Genomic DNA, 18,947 nt, shown 5'->3' on the forward strand with positions numbered 1-18,947 from the left:
GGGGAAAAATATTACAGCTCAACTTTATCCTGTATATCAAACCTGTGGTTCAAATTTCAGCCATGATTTAACACACAACTTTCTTCACTCAAGCTGACCTGTCAGCTAATTTGTGAAAAGGTAACTTGGCTCAATTCAACTTTGAACTGTCCAAGATTAGCTCTGCCTCTATGCTCTTAGAATATTTGTATGACTAACCAACTTCACCTTTTCCTGTCACCTTTTAAACAACCTGAAATGTTTCCCCAAGTGTTCTGACATGGAGCTGCATAGAGATACATTTACATCCATATAGGCAGCTTGCATTTAGCTTGGGCTTGAGCTCTCCTATCAGTGAGCATGTTGGGAATGACCCTGAACCTCTACCTGCTTAAGAGCTGACTGTGACCTCTGACCTCTCTCATGTGATAATGGATTTCATTTAGGTAGCTGAAAACCTCACACTTATGCCCCACTCTCTTCATTTCAGCGGTTCTAATAATTGTGATGTAAATATAAAAACAATGTCCAATAGTTAATACTGTACAATTATGTAAAGTTGACATCAACTGTGTTTGTAAAAAAATTAAAAAAAATGTAACTGTAGGCGAATTAAAAGTTGCTATTTAAAGTTCCATTTCAATGTGTTTTGCTTGTTGTTATTTCACTTGGGTGTTTGAGCTTTACTGTGCAGAACGATGTGTCTGCAGACATGAATACCACATGAAGGGAAAAGGTTTCCGTGCTCACTTTAAATCTCATCAGCATGATTTTGGAAAACCAGCCCTGGGCCCACCAGTTGTGATGTGGATTCCGGTATCCACATCACAACTGGTCTGTTTGTGCAAACATTTCTATCAGCAATTAATTTCTGCAGAATACCTTAAACACACTGTGATAATGATATGATGAGTGAAGGTGATAATGCGATAGTTTCCATCACTCTCTCTGTAGGTTTCTGTATGGACACGAAGTGAACTGCCTGAACCATCCTGTGCACACCTGTCCTGATCCAGGAGAATGATGGACCAGGGTTGGAGATCAAGGTCACCTGCAAGTCAGCAGGTTGGATTAGTGTTGATACTGACATGACTTACTCCCCAGGCAGTGTAGTTTATTGATATGTCTTTGTATGACATGCTGTGTCCATGTTGGCCTGTACTTGTGTTTTGTGGGCTAGACCAGATCAGACACAGTAACACATATTATAGGTGCACTAGTCATTAGTTTCACATTAGCCATGAATTAATCATTGGGTGGAATGTGAAAGGTGTCATTCATGATGACAAGTCTACAGATAAATGCATTTCCTGAAGGTATTACTTATGATGGGATAGGTCACTGAAGGGGTTAAAATAATTTTAAAAAATGCTTGTGCAAAATGGTATAAATCAGTCAGGGCATCAGAGGATCAAAGAGTGAAAAACATACCGCAGGCCAGAGCAGATGTTTGTTGCTATGAGAACAGAGAATCCGGTCACCATGACACCCAGGGATGTTGCTACAAAGGAGGTGAGAGCAGATAAATGAAACACTTGTTTGAGGAGCGTAACTGCAGAAAGTTTGTTTTTGTAAGATGAAGATTTAAAACTGGGATTTTTTTTTCCATGTTAAATGAATTTAAACATTTATGACTTGATGAAGCTGTTAGCACATATTGTGATGATTAAAATAAATCAACAAATCTTTGAGATTGGAAGTTCACTTGATGGTGCAGAAAACTCAGGTGATGGTCTGTTCTGTTTTCTTTAGCAGATGAAATTTGAACATCTAACTACAATCCCATAGCAACTTCTAAGGAAGATCTTGTGATGTGATTAAAAGCTCCAGAATAGCTACTGAATTAGCTTTGTGATAAAACTGCTCCTAGTACCAATAGTAATATGTAAAATATTAGTATATGTTGTTATATATTATAGTATATGTTAAAATATTTTTTTCTGCATCCTAAAATGTTAAGTTCCTTGTGTTGACTATTGTTCATCAGTGCATATTCAGCAAGAGATGATGAAAATAGCTTGTTACGCAAAGCATGTTTTTTTTTAACAAATAATCCATAAAATTCATTATGTCATGCAGCAAAAGCTGGAAGAAGATGTGAACAGTGAGGATGTCTTATTCCTGCTCTACAGAGTATATGGTGCACTGGACACATAGGGAACATCCAGCATGACCTGCAACTGCAAAATCCCATTTTAAACAAAAACTATGTTTTTATCATGCAGTGTATAGTTGCTGTGTGCCAGTGGATGGCCAAAGTATGATTCATAATCCAGGTTCTGACCATCTGTAGAGGAAAGCTCAGTCTGTTCACAGCAGATTATGGAGGAAATTCACAAAAAGGGTTCTGGGGTTTTAACATGGTGTATTTATTTAATGCACTGAATTCAAGGTGTGTTTGTAGTTAAATACAGAATAAATCAGTTATTTAGTTGTATAAAAGGATGCAAATACTATATTATTTAAATCTCCAAATAATTTTATTTCTATTTCCTCCAATCATCACGTCAACAGTAGACTGTCTATATACCATAACTGAGATGTGTTTGACTCTGTGGCAGGTACTGCAGCTGGCTGGATAACGGGGCACAGAGTGTCTACTGACCAAAAGGTGAACCACAGTCCTGTTGGAGACCATTCCCTGACCCAGGTATGAGGATCAGAAATATATGAATGTCACACTGCTTGATAAAATCATAAAAGACAACTGACATTACAAAAAAAGTCTAAAAACACTTAAACTGTAGACCCCCTTGATAAACAGTTTTTGTATTAGTTCTAATGATATGCTTACAACGGGATTTTATGATTATGTTAATATGAAATATAATGTACTATTCAAAGTGTTTTGGCACACATCCTCTATGAATTGTTGTCCTTTGCCAGCAGCTCTGTGTGTTAGTGGGCAGAGCTGAGCGTCTAACATTATCAACAGCTGAAGTTTGGATTTGTTTTTACTGCAGAATGCAGATATTATCCCCAAAGCTGTCAAAACAGCCACATAATAAAATGGATGGACTTAATTTTGTTTATGTCAGAACCACCACCAGATGAGTCTCTTCAGTTCTCAATTCTCAGTTCTCAGTTCCCAATGCAAAATATCAATTTGGTCGTTGCTTTGTTTTTTACACTGAGCACAGAAAAATCCAAATTAAATTGAAGTAAAAAATATTTTTAGTGCATTCTCTAGTGTGTAAACTTTAGTCAATGCAGCCAGCAAATGCATTATAGTGAGAGTATAATTACAGAAATTGTGACACACTTGACTTGAAACAAAAACTGTCCTTCACTCATATAATCTGCTGTCAATCCAACATAACCACTGTTTCTCTGCAAGAGTAGCTTATGATGATATGAAACATGTTTGAAATCAGCTGATTTTGCTAATAAAATCAATTTTGTTGAGGTCAGGATGCAACTGACACTGGGTTTCATCCAAATTAGTCTCTCCAAATGAGACTGAGTAATGACCAACTGGAGCAAAACTGTTAATTACTGTACAAATGGATAAAATCTATAATTAATTGCTGATAATTAAACATCAGAGCATCATGAGCATGAGAATTACAGACACAGATATGACCCAAATACCCTACTTCAGTAAAAAAAAGGATTATTTTGTTATGTTACTTCCTGGACCGGTGTTTCCAATTAGGACTAAGTGGCTTTATTCATAAATGCCATTTGGCTGATCTGGGAACAAGTAGCCAGTTTAAAATTCTGTTTTGATCCTCAGTTGGCATACAGCCTTCATGTTGGATCATACAGGACCAGAGACGAGGAGAGAAAGTGGAAAAGCTTAATAGCATCCAATTACAAATTGACTGAAAATATTTCATTTCCACATATTTATATTTGTACTTTCCTTTTTTAAGGAATAGTTTGTTTTGGACCTTTTTTGCAGTATTGGATGTAAAGATTGACATCTTTAATATGTGTATGCTAAATATGAAGCTACAGCATAGAGCTATAGTTAGCAGAGCTTAGTATCACAGCTGAAAACAAGGGGAAACAGTTAGCCTGGCTCTGTCCAAAGGTCAGTTAAAGCTATAGGATCCAGGCCATCTGTTTCCATTCACCTCTTTATGCTGTATCAAAACCTAATATATGTATTTGCCAAATATTAATCTGTTCCTCTGATATTTAAAACTATTGAAGCCTCACAGCTTTCATCAACTTTGGAAGAAACTCTTTTCTGAATAGTTTTTGATTTTTATTTTTTTGGGAGGGGGTTTAGTGCTGTCAATCCAGTTACAGTTGATTTAAACAGGATCCTAATTGCTAATGCTATTGTGGAATCATCTGTTGTGTCCTACTTTATACCGTGTCCCCTCTGCTGCTTCTGACACTGTTGCCACCGACACCACCAGGAGGATTTATCAGTCCCTGAGGTCCAGGCAAACCCTAATTGCATTTAATTTACTTAGTATGGCTGTAATTCTACAATCCACATTGTAGTAATGAGAAAGGCTTTTCACTTTTTTCCCACACTGCTCCAACATGTTCCCTTACTCGTGAAAGTGCCTTTAAAAATTAGAATAAGAGCAGGAACCAGCAGACCTGGGCTTGTGCCATAGATAAAGAAGGACAGTCAGGAAACATGAAAAAGGAAACACGATTGGTTTTGGTCTTTTTATAAGATTTGTTGACAGTAAGAAAAAACAGAAAAATACCAGCCTTATCTTTTGCTGAAAAGGGCACATACCTACAATATGCTTTGGTTTTTCTTTCCTGTGTTATCAAAGACAGGTGGCATCTGCATCACCCCAAGGTCATTAGACCCTGATACAGAGAACCTTTTTTGGCATAAAGCCAGAGCTCATCGACACTGAGGTATGATGCTTGAGTGTGTGTGTGTGTGCGTGCGCGTGCTTGCGTGAGTGTGTGTGTGCGTGTGCGTGCAAATGTTGGATGGCTGGGAACGGCCTGGTGGAGAGGGTCAGATTAGGATTATAAAATAGTCTCCAGCTGTGTCACTTTTGATACCCATCCTGCTCCCACCCATCAGTCCCTGTCCCTCTGTGCATGCCAAATTCCTTATTAAAAAATCTGTCATACTGTTCAGTGGTTTTTGCTTCTGAAATGCACAGATTGTACACACAGTTGGAGTGTTGTCTCTGAGCTGAATGCTCTTCCTCCCTCTCAACACAAATATTCAATTCATATGACACGAACTGTGCGTGTCTACAGTCAAATTCTAAAAACATTAATATACTTGTTAAAACGTCAATAAAACAATCTTACATTAGTCCTTGTTAGTAATTACATCAGTTATTTAACATTTATTTTTTCTTGTCTTCCACATTATACACTTTCATCTTCTTTTGAATATTCATCAGTGATTTGGGTTTCTTCATGGTAAAGTGTTGACCTCCAACAACACATCTGGAGCACCATGTATGGCTCGGCCAACACCACCAGAACCTCACTGAGACCTACTGTACAGTACAATCTGTTTCAGTAAAAAATGTCTCACGTTTATGGTGTTTCTCAGTTCCCATAATGTTTCACAGTCTATAAAATCCTTCTGTCTTTATACCTACAGGTCATTTCTTTAACTGGTGATAAGGCACTACAGTCTCTGGACTGGAGCTCAATGGACACTGTGGTCACAGGATTGGGACACACGAGATCCATGGTATAGTAGCGAGGTCAGTGATAAGGAAATTGCTTGTATTTAAACATTGCTTGTTACTGGCAAAGGCTAAAGTACAATACAGTAAATGAACACATGTATTGTATATTGATTTAAAAACACTGACATATTTAAGATGCTAATGTTTGTCTAGGAGACATTTAGCATGGAAGCCTTCATTTTCGACTGGCAAACCTTACGTTAGCTGCCCTATTGGAAATTATTCAAGATACTCACATAACATCAAAAGACAAGATTAGCAGGAGTTTTTTTTATAGTTTGTGAAGTTCAGGATGGATAAGAATTTGACACCATTGTTCTCCGAGTGTTTATGCTTTTGTGCTGCTAAAAAAAAAAAAAAAAAAAAAAAAAAAAAAGCGATGTTGAAGAAGCAGACCAGTCCAGGAAGCTCAGAGACTTGACAACTCAAAAGATTGTCAAAAGACACCTGTCCAGACTGCATCCAGGTAATTTAGCTGACTTAAAAACAGACATTTAAGACTGACATGTAATAAGCAACTTGGTAAATCTGACAATTTACTCAGTGTGCACCAAAGACATACTGTATTCCCACCCAAGTAAACGTAAGTAATAGTAACTGATGAATTCAGGAGTGTGTCCTCTACTCTTCAGCATGATGATATTTCCTGTGTTGGTGGTCACATAGTTTCTTCCATGTGGCTGAGGTTCCTGCTGTTTCCTTTCAACTTAGTTAACTCCCATCGGCCTCCTCCACACAGTTTCAGCTGGACATCGTGGTACTGTTAGAAACAGAAGGATATCAGTCAATGTCTTTTGTAGATTTAGACAGATTTGTGAACAGAGAAAAACAAAGAAACCAAGTAATCAAGGACCAAACAGCAGACAAGCAAGAAAAGCTTGAGCATTCTTCTGAGAAATGTAAAAAAAACAAACAAACATGCTTTTCCCATCACTTCCTCCTCCAATTTGAGCTCATTGAGCTCAGTGTGTTGATACTTTTGCTTTTATCTCATTTAAACCCAGAAGAAGAGCAGAAGCTATAATTTTAGTATCGTTTAGTGTTTTTAATAGTCTAAAAACTGTGATGGGTTGATTGGTGTTGGATGCCAAGATGTTCCATAAAACAATTTACAATAATAAGGTTCCTAAATATCTAAATAGCATTTTGATTTTGGGACATGTGCATGTGTTTGGTCTACCTTCTCCAGGCTGCTGCGATGTCCCAGACTGACCATAGTCATGCCGAGCTGTTTACAGGTTCTGTACAGCTGTGCCTCCGCCTCCTCGGCCAGAGCGCTAGTAGCCTCGTCCAACACTGCAAAAATTAAAAAAAGATACATAATAATTGAAGGCAGGACGTAAAAGTGCTTGTCACTTTCACTAAATGTCTGTATTGCTTAAGACGCTTTAATGAATATTTACCAGATTCCTAGAACCCACCTGCATATTTGGGCTGAAGATAAAAAAGTCGGGCAAAGGAAAGACGCTGCATTTCACCTGGAGACAGAACATCATACCTGCAGAGACAAAACATTGTCTGCATCACTCCACAGAACACTTAAATATATAAAATGTACTTTTCCTAAACTTGTCAAGAGAACTGGGGAAATAAGTTACAAACAAATTAAAAGATTCTTCTTATTCTTATTTATTACAATAAACACGACATTATGAAAAAGACGTTTTCCTGATATATAAAAAAAAAAATAGCTGAGATATTACAGATATTCTAATATTATTCTCAGTGACAACTGTACTGCACACTACTGTCTTACCAGTTCCAGTCCACCTTTTCATCCAGTCCCCCTGTCCGCTTCAGGAGACTGGACTGGAGTACAGATAAAAGTCCAATTCAGGATCAGTGTGTATGTTAAAATTCAAAACAATTTAATAAAAGATTCAAGATGAACAAACACTTTAGCAAAACAAACTGAATATTTCGTACTTAAGGATAAATAACTCACCACTCCAGCCAGTTCCAGGAATTGTACAATTCTGTCATCATCCACTGATCCTGAAAACATAAAGTCACTGACTCACATGAACACCACTTACATTTTTTTTTTTTTTTTTATTCACATGCTTTTTTATGATTGGGACTAACTGTGATTAAATCAGTCACTCAGTGATACCTGACACAGGGTAAATGTCCTTCAAAGGGTAGATCACCTGTTTGAGAAGAGAATTACATTAAATCCTCTTTTAGTCTGATCTTTCTTCATTTTAATAGATATTTTCCCTTCAAACACCTCAGCCATACATGTCTACTTTATCTAAGAACATAGAGGCTCTGAAGAAAAACTAATTCTGAAGGAAAACCCAAGACATACTTGTTCACGCAGAGTGCCATCAGTCAGGTATGGTTTCTGTGGCAGAAAAAGGGTTCCTCTGGGCCCAAAACATGTGGTCATTTGGACAAAACCTATTGAAGAGAAACAAAAAATGGCCAGTGCCTTTTATTTGAAATCCTTTAACTTGTGCATTATTTCTGAAATTGTTTGTCTTTATTAAAAAACAACTAACATGAAAAATCAATTAAAATATTCAAACTTTTCTTTTCTTTTTCTCACTACAGACTACAGCTGCTCTCTCACCACTCTGTGCCTCCCACAGTCGGTTGAGGACCCTCAGTAGTGACGTCTTTCCAGTTCCTGTGTTCCCCACCACCAGTAGATGGGTTCCCTGGCTGATTTTCAGACTCAGATCCTCCACCAGCAGCTCGTCTGAGTAAGGAGATTTATAAGAAAGATGCTCCAGGATGAATGCAGTGTCCAGTGGGCCTGCGTGCACATTGAAGTCACTGTGTGTGGAGAAATGAATAAACACATGGAGGCTGAAAAGCTCTGATGTAAGTACCTTATATTCATTTTCATCTATCTGCAATTCATTCATGAATTCTTAACTGACTCTGATTTCAGCCACACCGCATGTGCATTCTGTTAACACAGTTTATTCGTTTTGACTGCGTGTTACATGTAAACATGTTCATACCAACCTGTCAAAGTCATAGCTTTCCCCTGACGCAGGGTCATAGTCACACTGCTTGCGTAAGATGTCATCCATCACCTCTCTCAGCTCCCCAATCCTGACCACAAGAGATAGACAGACGCGCACGCACGCACGCACACACACACGCACACACACACACACACACACACACACACACACAATGATAGAGAAGTGGATGGCATGCATGCACACTGCTGTCATCAGCTGTGCTCCAGGAGTTGGATTTAAGTATGCTGTGTGATACCTGTGGGTGTATCCAGCCACATCTGACAGGGTGGTTGACAGGTCTATTAGCTGCGTGAAACCATTTATCAAGTAGATGCATACAAAGGCGTTCTGAATATGAACAAGGACAGAGAGAACCAGCACCGAGTGCAAATAACAAACAAGATTATTAAAAAAAAAAAAAGAGTGAAGACAGAACAAAAGGCAGTAACAAGGGACATTGGAGGAATCTAAGAAAAGAAGAATTTATTACTGGCTGAGGGTGAGGACTTATTTGCACTTGCCTACGTGCGATTGTAAAAATTATGAAGCTACTAGAATTAGGTGAGAGCTCTGTCTAGCAGGGAGTGGTTCAGGGGAGAAAGGTTTTTCTGCCACCTAGTGGTTACACTAGCAATATATTCACACTTAGCCAGATGTTCTGTAATAAGAAATAGGACTGTGAACAAAACTTTAGAATAACATCATGTAAATTAAGGAATATTTGTTGTACCTCTTCAGCAGCGTTTATTATTTCCGTTTTTGCTGTGTCAGGTATGCTATTGTATTCCTCCTTCCTAAAAACATTTCAGCACCGATCTCATACGATTCAATGACCTAGTTTTTTTTAAATTCCCCTTCGTTATATTTATTATTTCTTAATGCCGACTGTCCGTCTATATCTTGATAAAAACTGGACTGTGTCAACACCAGTGGAAATAAGTTCAGGTCTTAAGTCTAAAGCCTACCTTACTGATGAGCGCACTGAGCTCTCCAGGAGTTAGACCATCATAGACACCAGTAAAAATGGGAATGGCAATTATAAGGTAGCTGAGGAAGCCTCCGAGGTAGTCAAAGGTGTTCACCCCAACTGGGAGAGGAGAGGTCAGAGGTTAACTCTACATGTGTAAACATGATCGTGAGAGATATGAGTGAGTGGGTGTGTATAGGATGATCTTACTATAGAGCCATAGTTCTTTGTTTATTAGACTTTTTTGAGTCTCTAACAAGGCCTGCAGTCTTCGGTTGGTCCTCATGTGTTCCACTTTACCAGCTCTAAAAACAAAGATAGCAGCATTTGTTCCACCCTGCTTCAGCCACATAATCAGTGTGACTTGGTGTGTTGGGAGAATTTAGGATGATAATGATGATGTCTCCATGATAATGTAAAATGAAGCACCTCACCTGTAAAAAGCTGCAGACTCTGCATTGACACGGATTTGCATGTGCTTGAATCTGGAGATACAGAAAAAAGAGATTTAACAAAATTAGTATTTACTTTCTCACAATGTCATTTAAGATTTAACACCAAACCACTGCGTCTTCAGGAAAAGACTACATTGCAAGCTGATGCATATCCTGTGGTATTTGCTAAGAGGCAAGAGGGACTAGGCCAAAGACTACAAATACTTCCTCTTAACAAAAGGACCAGTTTCCTTAACAATAAACACAGGAAACTTAAGGTTCAGGAGAAACGCATGTTGACTGCCCAATCCTCCTTTTCTTTTCTGTTTGCTCAAATTCTCATATGCATAGACACCAATGTATTTTAGCCACTTAATACACAATGTACACAGAGTTTACTAAACTTTACCTGAAGTCTCCCTCCAGTTTTTCTTGCTCAAACAAAGTTGCCACAATTGGCCCCATTAGGATTTTATTGGCTATGGTCCCAACCACAAAGTAGCCAAAAATACTCACAGGACCCATCCATCCAGTGCTGCAAAACAAGGCAACTTTGTGTAAAGCACCTTTGAAAACAGTGTTTAAAAGACAATATCAGGAAGATCAATTAAAATGAAATCAAATTATATTCAATGGAAAGAATTCCACGGTTGTTGCCAGTAGTTGACAACTTTCCCAATTTCCTCTCAGTATTTCACGAGTGTTGCTCAAGCACAAATTTTGACCACGACACTGAGTTTTCTTAACGTGTATGTTTGTGATGATACTTTAACTTCATTCTCAGAGTAAATGTTAAATGCTAGTATATTAAGGTACATGTTGCCGCATCACCCAAAAAACTCACCTGTAAAAGCAGTGGTAGGTGTAGTAAGCCAGCGTGAATGGGGACACAATCAAGCGACTAGCCATGGTACTCATCTGTTTACACAACCTCTCTACATCCTGACTGATTCGCTGGTCTCTGCAAGTCAGAAACAACCATGAGCAAAAAGAACGATCACAGGGACTAACCAATTACAATGTTTCCCCCCATAGGATCAGGTTTAATGGGCAAAACCTCCATTAAAGGGGGGGGGGGGGGACTTTGATGCTTACGGGTTATCTATGTCCTCTTTGAGTACGTTGAGGGTGTAATAGACCCGGCCCTGGAAGTAGGCTGTATGGAGGCTCTCAGTTAGTGTCTTCCTCCAGCTGACGTACATCTGATTACAAATGTACTGGTCAACACTTTTCAACTGGGGAAAAGAGAGGAACACAGACAGGAGGAATAAAACTGTACCAGAGAGAGCGAATAAACAGTAAGGTGTATAATGATGTCTGTGAGACATGTACTATGTACCAGATTTTTTTTATTTATGTCTCCAGATAATACACAGTATTGGGAACATAGAATGTGCCCCAGTTTAGATAAAACCAGGGCATCAAATACAATAAATATTTGCTTTAGTGTGCTGCATTATAATAAGTCACCTTTCTGAATATGCTGTAAACATATAGTAAATTGATATTTCGGGAAGAAGACATAATAAAAAATGTAACTATGTGGTGACACCTTTTATCCTGTCTCTCAGAAATAATTTGATCACATTTCAACATGGTTACATAGAAAGCGGCTGAGAGAGCAGATTCATGAAGTTTGAGTATTATCATCAATAGCCTGTGTTTGCAGACCAGTCAGAAGAAAAGGGGGACACACAGGGAAAAGATAAGAGAAACATGCAGCTGAGTTTACACGTGTTTAAAGGCCAAATTCCATATTCAGAGGCGTGGTAGGAATGACATCCACAGGGTGTTTTTATTGGGTCAGTAGGGGGGTCAAATAGCCCCCAACCCTCAGTGCCACATCAACTTACTGTGGAGTTGAGTAAAATAAGCACCATAGCTGTGGCCACCAGACTCCTAAAGCCAGAGTAGTCTTTGTCTGCTAGCACATTGTAGAAGTGGCTGGGGAGGACACCAACTTGGTAAATGATCAGCTGCTCTGGTGGCAGAAAAAAGATGTGTTGGCGTATTGTTGGGAGACGGAGAATCGTAAAACAGGACAGTTAGGCAACACGTTGAGCTAAAGGTCAGGGAGAAAAAACATAGTATGCAGTTTTTGCAAACAGTCTCATGATGAAGTTTCTTTTACTTTGTAAAATAATTATTTAGGTTTATATAAATATTTGACAGGCAGTTTGACTCCATGGTTGTCATACTTCTCTTGCACCAAAAGCTTTTGTAACTCCAGCACTTACCTGTCAAAGTGATGCCAAGCAGCGTCCCAAACATCAGGACGCTCTGACTGGTCCATGAGGGGAACAGGACCTTCTGGATGCTGCTGAACCTCTGCACAAACCTCCAGTCCAATTTTGGTCTGAGTTGTGAGCAGACAGACACATGACATTGCATTGGAAAATGCAACTTTTAAATCTTTTGGTAACACAGCTCATGTTTACGTGCACATGCAGAACACGTGACTTCGATATGAGGAAATGAGTCACTTTAACAAAAGCCCTTGTACTTTTAAGATCAACATGTCAGCTCTGACTTCTGATGCAGACACAAACCAGAAAGTCTTGTTTAGGCTGTCAGTAACCACATGCTCCATCACCTTCCCTTCACTCTTACCTTTTTGTCCCCCTGCCCGCGGATTTTTCCATACGAGTCATCTGCACAGGCCGCAGAGAACAAATGTATGTATGTAAAACAAAAAAAACTTAAACGTTTTCCAGACTTGTAAATAAAAATGAACCGAGCAGCTCAAGCTAACTTCACACCATCGTCTAACAGTTTGAACGAGTAGCAGGGGGGATTAAAACATTATCTAAAATAAATACCTTTTGTCATACTTCTGAAATTATAAGCTTAAATGTTGCTCAGCATTAGCAGAGTTTCACTGAGCACCGTGTTTTTGCTGCTGCTCTGTTGACTGACGGCGGACGGTCGTTTGTAAAAGTAAAAGTCCGAACTTCCGCTTTACGCCCCCTCCTCCTCCTTTCCCCCCTTCCTCCAGATTTTTCAAAATAAAACTTCCCTTTTCTTTTTGGTTTTGCCTGATGTGCTTACCTGGGTCAGTCAGGTGGAAAAAATACAATTGTACAAGCTTTAAGAAAAAATCATGACTGCATGTTCAGCATATTATAGGATTATAAAAAACAGCTTTATGTAAAACCTACCCGCAGAATACATTTGTTTTTCAGTTTAATAGTTACACTTTGATAAGAGTCATAATGCATTAAATACTAGTTCATGAAAATTATCTCCAAAATGATTATAATTTTGAATCAAGAGCTTTAATTCTTTGTTGTGTGTAACTTTTGTTTTACCCCCCCCCCCCCCCCCCTTTCATTTAGAGTGAGGCTCGCCCTTCTGACCAATCACAGAAGACTGACATCAGTAAACACACCTGAAGTTTCAGACATGTCTATGGCCAACACTGTCTGGCAAGTGTCCACTATTCCAGTGTTCACAGAAAAGAAGTGCAATATTTGTTTGATTGGTAAGTTGAGTTTATTGTAAATTTGTGTTATTCCATAATTCTTCACTTAAATTCCAAGTATGGTTGTAATAACACTAAAGATGCCATTTACCAGTACAGTATTTGCTTTTGTCATCTTAATAGACTTACCTTCAATATTTAAGTACACATATCTATATCATTTAGTTGTAATTATTAATGGTTAATGGTTTGTTCAAGAGGTCTGTAAGAATTGAGATTACATGTTATTCATATTTAAACATGTAGTTCTCAAATACACAGTTGTCCAAAATCCCAAATACATTTACACTTTTTTATATATTTTATTTTTAATTATTTTCATATTTATTTGGATACAATTCTTATATAACCAAAAAAGTTTAGATGATGGTGGTAATAGACCAATAAATATGTAATCATGTATATGATGATATTAGAACGCTGGCATTCATATAACATCAATATTAAAATTATTACAACAGAAAAAAAACAATTACAATATTTAGACAAGTGCTAGGTCATTATTTTTTATATATACAGTGGTGTAAGGGGGACATGTTAAATGTCCCGGGAATTCATAGTATTAATATATTCTGATTTTCAAGAGCAACATTTCTGCTTAAGATACTTAGGATGATAAAAATTATTTATCAAAAATATTATTTATTTTATACTCTCTATTGATAATTTCCGACACACATATTTTAAATTTATGCCAAAATACCAACAAACAATTTTGTGGAAAGAGAAAAATACAAAAAAGTAGGCAACAAGATGGTGTGTTCATGGCCATGTAGAAAAATAGTAATGACAAGACAGACCTGCACAAAATCCAGATTTAAACAGAGTTTACCTACCCTGACACCTGAGAACTTACCGTACATACTTACAGTATTTTATTACTTTGCATTTGTGGGACAACAAATGAGAAGTGAAGTGACTTCACATTTCACAGATGTATGGTTTGGTTAATACTTGGCATACAAAGTATCCAATAACACATTTTTATAGATTTCGATCAATTGATAGATATACACAATAGATTCCTCAGTAATGAATACAAGAATAATTACAGTACATTTGATTTTGTATTAGTTCCAGTTAATATTTAACTGTGCTGACCACAGGAGGTTCTGAAAGGATGCGGTGTTCATGTGATATTTTACATTTCTGACACAGTCAACAAGTCACATGAAAAAGCCCAAACTCACAGTGGGTGATTGGTCTTCTTAATACTTTCTGTGGCTCTCTGAACCAATCCCACTGGTTCCTACTGAAAACAAAAGTCCTTAAAAACAGGTAACAAATACATTAGTTATATAAGTTATTTCCTAAAACAACTCAGCATTGTATTTTTTTTTTAACCAATAATACTGAAACTGGAGTAAAAGTGCCTCTTCTGAGGGCTATTTTCAGATGGAGTTTTTGGATTGACCACTACAGCTGTTGCTTTCACCTAAATGAAGAAACGTGTGTCCAAGTGCAGCTGAGAGACTCACTGATGTCGTTTTAGTAGCTTATGGATAATAACTGCTCTTTATAAAAAAGCCAAATCAGGGCTTTGCTACATAGATAATACTTGAGTGCAATCGATTGCTGATTTTGGCCTTTTCATGGGATTTGTTGACAAATGGTCTTATCCTTTAAATCAATATGTCATGCAGAAACAGCCTTAATGTTGTGTCAAAAGAAACTAAGTGCTGTTTGTCTTTACCATGTAAATGTGTTAGTAGTACATGTACACAACACTCAGGCAAGGTTTAACATCCTAAAGAGGAGAGGCACAACACAGACACAACTAAAACCCACAACACTGTAGACAATGTAACGGTATGGCAACTCTACTTTCATGTGCTTCCTCGCTTGTCGTACATCATCTGAGGGCAGCTGAAACAGTCGACATAGGAAGGGAATAGTCACTGCTTTCATAACCATCCTTGTGATCAGGAGGACAGTGACTCCGATGAGGAAACGCAGCAGGGATCGAACCACCAAGCCACAGCTGATTGTTGGTAAAGTTAGAGGAAGTGAAGGCAATGGTGGATCCAAAAACAGCCCCAGCTGAAAGTTCATGTAGGTACCCAAAGCAGCTCCTGCCCCGGTGCCCAGGGCCTGAGCTGTGTCGCCCCGAGAAGTGCTCCAGGAATCCAGGGAGAAAGCCACAAGTCCCAGGCTCACGTGTGACACGATAATGACAAGCGGAGCATAGTGGTCCATCATGTAGTAGTTGTCAATCTTCTCCAAAATTGGCTGGAAAAAGGCGAGAACAAGAAGGCTGTACAGGAAGCCAGTGATTACCTCCTGCAACATAGAGGCAAACGTTATTGCAGACCAGGAAAATACACTGTAATAGTATATTGTTTTAGTACAGTGCAAAACATTTGCTATACCTACAGTCTTGAAAACTTAATGATTTGTGAGCTATGTAAGTTGTGTGTTTTACGACTAAGCTCAGACTGTAGGAGGCACTGGAGGCAGAGCGTTCGGATGGAGCAGCATCCACCAATATTCTTGATCTAATTCAGATTTGACTGAAGGATTATTAATTATTATTGTCTAACATACTTACCAAAATAGAATGCATCCCCATGTAGACTCTGCTCACACAGACCAGGACACTCCACAGAAAAGCCACAGAGAAGCCAAAGAGAAAGGGGTACTAGCAGGGACAGCATAGAGGCATGGCATTAAAAAATTAATATAGGACCTGGAAAAGTGTCTGAAGATGAGGCTACAGTTCATTTACAGTGGAAATGTTATTTTTACAAGAAAACAGCATATAACCCAGTTAGAGGACATTTCACTAATGTCTTTCTTACAGTGGATCCAGGAAAAATTCACTGATTTAAAATGAACCTTGTAACACACTTTATTTAACACTGGGAATATCACTCCTGACCTAGAAGCTCTTCTTGGCCTGCATCCCATGTTGTGTAACCTCTTTCTTTAAAAATCCTTCAGGTCCTCAATGTTCAGAGTCATGATGCTGCAGAGAAACTGACACCAAGAGAGTTCAGGCAGTTTGAAGAGCTAAGTGTATGTAGTTCAAACCAGGTATGTAGATGTAGAAAAAAAAAAAAAACCTTCCTGGTGATTCCTTGGTCAACTTCAAACCCACGTTCTTTTTCTTATGTCCTCTGTTACTTCCTATTCTGTCTCTACCACCAGCCACACAACCTTTTTCAGCCAGTGTTTGTTTAATTCTCAAATATCAATGTCAGTATAACCGTAAAGAAATCCAACATCTACACCTTTATATGTGGCTAATTAATAGTATTTAATAATATTTAAGAGAAGAGTAGAATTATTATTTATTAAGTCTGGAGCAGATTTTCTCTTCAATGTCCTGGATTATTTTAGAATCAGAACAGTTAAAAGTGTAAATCCCTGCCAATGTAAAGTCATTACCAGTCTGTGGTGCAGATGGTAGATCTGCAGTGTTCATCTCTGCTGACATTACAACAACTAGGTGCCTTATCAATAGACGAACAAGTGTCATGACTTAATCTCCCTGAACAGGCTGATCCTACACTGTTCTCTTATGAAGCCATGTTCCCAGGCCCCTTTTCTCCACGATCAGATAAGACATTCAAGCACAGGAAAATGTGAGCACCATCTTATTTTGTTCATTTATTACTTAACCTTCAGAGAAGATAAGCAGAGGTGCTACGTCACACATGATGTGTTTAATGAGTCGGACTACTTCATAGGAGATGAGGTGAATCGGGATCTGGGTGTCTTAACACCTTGGCTGAACATTTTCCTGAGGGAAATCTTCAGCACTATGTTATTAAGAGACAACGGCAGCGACTGATTAGGTTCATGTGATGACAAAGAGTTACAGTAAATATTTGCATCAGAGTGCAGTGAGTAACTCCCTAACCAGCTGATCCTTTCAGACCAAAGAAATGTCTCTTTTCTCAAAAATGAGAATAAACCTGGAGTGTTTAGGGCCCCTGATGAGGTGGGGCCCCTGATGTCGTGGGGCCCTGTGCTCTGAAGGAGATTTAGCTTTCAAACTGTATATTTTTTACAAAGGCAGCACATGTTCTGCTGCCACACTTCACCACTTGTACCTGCCTGAAGCCTGTAGCTCACCTGCCAGCGGCCATAGGTCAGCATGAACAGGCTGAAGGGTATGGCTGTCCCTGTCATAGCGTGTGTGGACGGCATGCTGTACTCGGAGTTATAGAAGACCTCCACCTTCACCACAGGAGGGGAGGCCGGCCGGGACCAGCGGACCATGTCCTTGGTGGACTGTCCCACGAACAGGTTCCAGGCCCAGACCACGATGAGTCTCCGGCTGACCAGGGCGTCAATGTTCCAGAAGATGAAGGGGAAGAAGATGATGAAGAACATCTCGTTGCCCAACTCAGTCCCAAACGTGAACAGGTAGAACAGAAACTTGTTGTGGATCAGGAACTCTTGACCCACGTCTCCGGTCAGGGAGTTTTTCCGGAGCGGTTTGGCTCTGGCTGTGTCTGAGTCAACGTCAGCCGCTGCTGACCCCCCATCAGGCCCGGGGATAATGTCGTCCTGGGTCCCGTTAACCAGCGGAGCGGTGCCATCCCCGGATGCTCCGGTCCCAACACCAGCATCTGCGCTCCGTCCCTCCTGATGGACCCTCTTCCTCAGCCCGGGACGGTCCGGCTCCGACTGTCCGCCGTCCGGCTTGTTCAGTTTACCCGGGAATGTCCCTTTAACCCCGCAGAAGCGTTGAAACCGGGCTACCTGGCACGGGTCCTGAAGATACTTACACACCTGGACAAACATGACTGTGGAAGTTCAAAGCGCCGAGGTGAAGATGCAGCTCATGATCATCTCCTGAGCTTTGGACAGAAACGTGACTCAGCAAAAGACAAAAGACAAATTATTGACGACCTGCTGCTCCGCCGTGGAAGTTTGTGTGGAGCCGCGTCAAAGTCCGTGAGCGTCACGACGCTGCAGGTCCCTGCAATCACCGCTACTCTTCCTCTTCTTTGGTTAGCTTTCTTCTTCGTGTGGTCATATGTTTACCGGTCAATGGTCACGAGTTTAAGTAGCTCCCCCTGCTGGGCGTGTTATGAATTACACGTCCAAAATGGTTTTTAAATTGCCTGAACAATATTTGAACCGTACAACGTTGTACATAAATGTAATAGAATTAATTTGTCCTTTCTCATTAAGTTTTTAAAAATACACATAGTACATACTGATTACAATATAGTGCCAAACCTCAATTAAAGTCTTTATATCATGTAGCTTGCATTTGCTCAACTACTGTACTTTAACGCAAATGTGAAGTATGTGTACTTTGCTAAAGTATTTTTATGTATTGGAATATCACTTGTACTCCAATACACTCCACAGGTAAATATTGGGCTGTTTACTACAATGTTGAAGTAAATGATACAGGTTGATGATGTAAATAAAACTATTAAGTAGGGTAAAGTGGAAATAAGTACTATTCTCAAATGTGTACTTTATCGCAGGAGGTTTACTTAAATGGTAATT

The 18,947-nt window shown here is 39.2% G+C and overlaps 2 protein-coding genes across 3 annotated transcripts; both read right to left on the bottom strand.

Moving 5' to 3' along the window:
- Window positions 1-5,977: 5,977 nt before the first annotated feature.
- On the bottom strand, window positions 5,978-12,911 carry abcd4 (ATP-binding cassette, sub-family D (ALD), member 4). Of its 2 annotated transcripts, XM_026319219.1 has the most exons (20): window positions 12,814-12,911; window positions 12,605-12,645; window positions 12,232-12,350; window positions 11,848-11,975; window positions 11,090-11,229; window positions 10,839-10,955; window positions 10,404-10,529; window positions 9,995-10,045; window positions 9,771-9,865; window positions 9,559-9,680; window positions 8,850-8,941; window positions 8,592-8,681; window positions 8,191-8,396; window positions 7,927-8,018; window positions 7,729-7,765; window positions 7,561-7,610; window positions 7,372-7,424; window positions 7,037-7,113; window positions 6,796-6,911; window positions 5,978-6,375 (listed from the first exon to the last, which is right to left on the bottom strand). In XM_026319219.1, the coding sequence occupies exons 2-20, from the start codon at window positions 12,643-12,645 to the stop codon at window positions 6,274-6,276; spliced, it is 1,854 nt and encodes a 617-aa protein (XP_026175004.1). In that variant the 5' UTR covers window positions 12,814-12,911; the 3' UTR covers window positions 5,978-6,273. The 2 variants fall into 2 exon arrangements, with proteins under 2 accessions (XP_026175004.1, XP_026175005.1); XM_026319220.1 differs by lacking the exon at window positions 12,814-12,911 and having other exon boundaries at window positions 11,848-11,970; window positions 12,605-12,623.
- Window positions 12,912-13,994: 1,083 nt separating this feature from the next.
- LOC113137615 (sphingosine-1-phosphate phosphatase 1-like) lies at window positions 13,995-18,430 on the bottom strand. The gene is made up of 3 exons (XM_026319401.1): window positions 17,553-18,430; window positions 16,024-16,113; window positions 13,995-15,755 (listed from the first exon to the last, which is right to left on the bottom strand). Exons 1-3 carry the CDS (start codon window positions 18,225-18,227, stop codon window positions 15,204-15,206), a joined length of 1,317 nt encoding a protein of 438 aa, XP_026175186.1. The 5' UTR covers window positions 18,228-18,430; the 3' UTR covers window positions 13,995-15,203.
- Window positions 18,431-18,947: the final 517 nt, after the last annotated feature.

This window comes from Mastacembelus armatus, chromosome 24, assembly GCF_900324485.2.
Source record: "Mastacembelus armatus chromosome 24, fMasArm1.2, whole genome shotgun sequence".
Taxonomy (NCBI): Eukaryota; Metazoa; Chordata; class Actinopteri; order Synbranchiformes; family Mastacembelidae; genus Mastacembelus; species Mastacembelus armatus.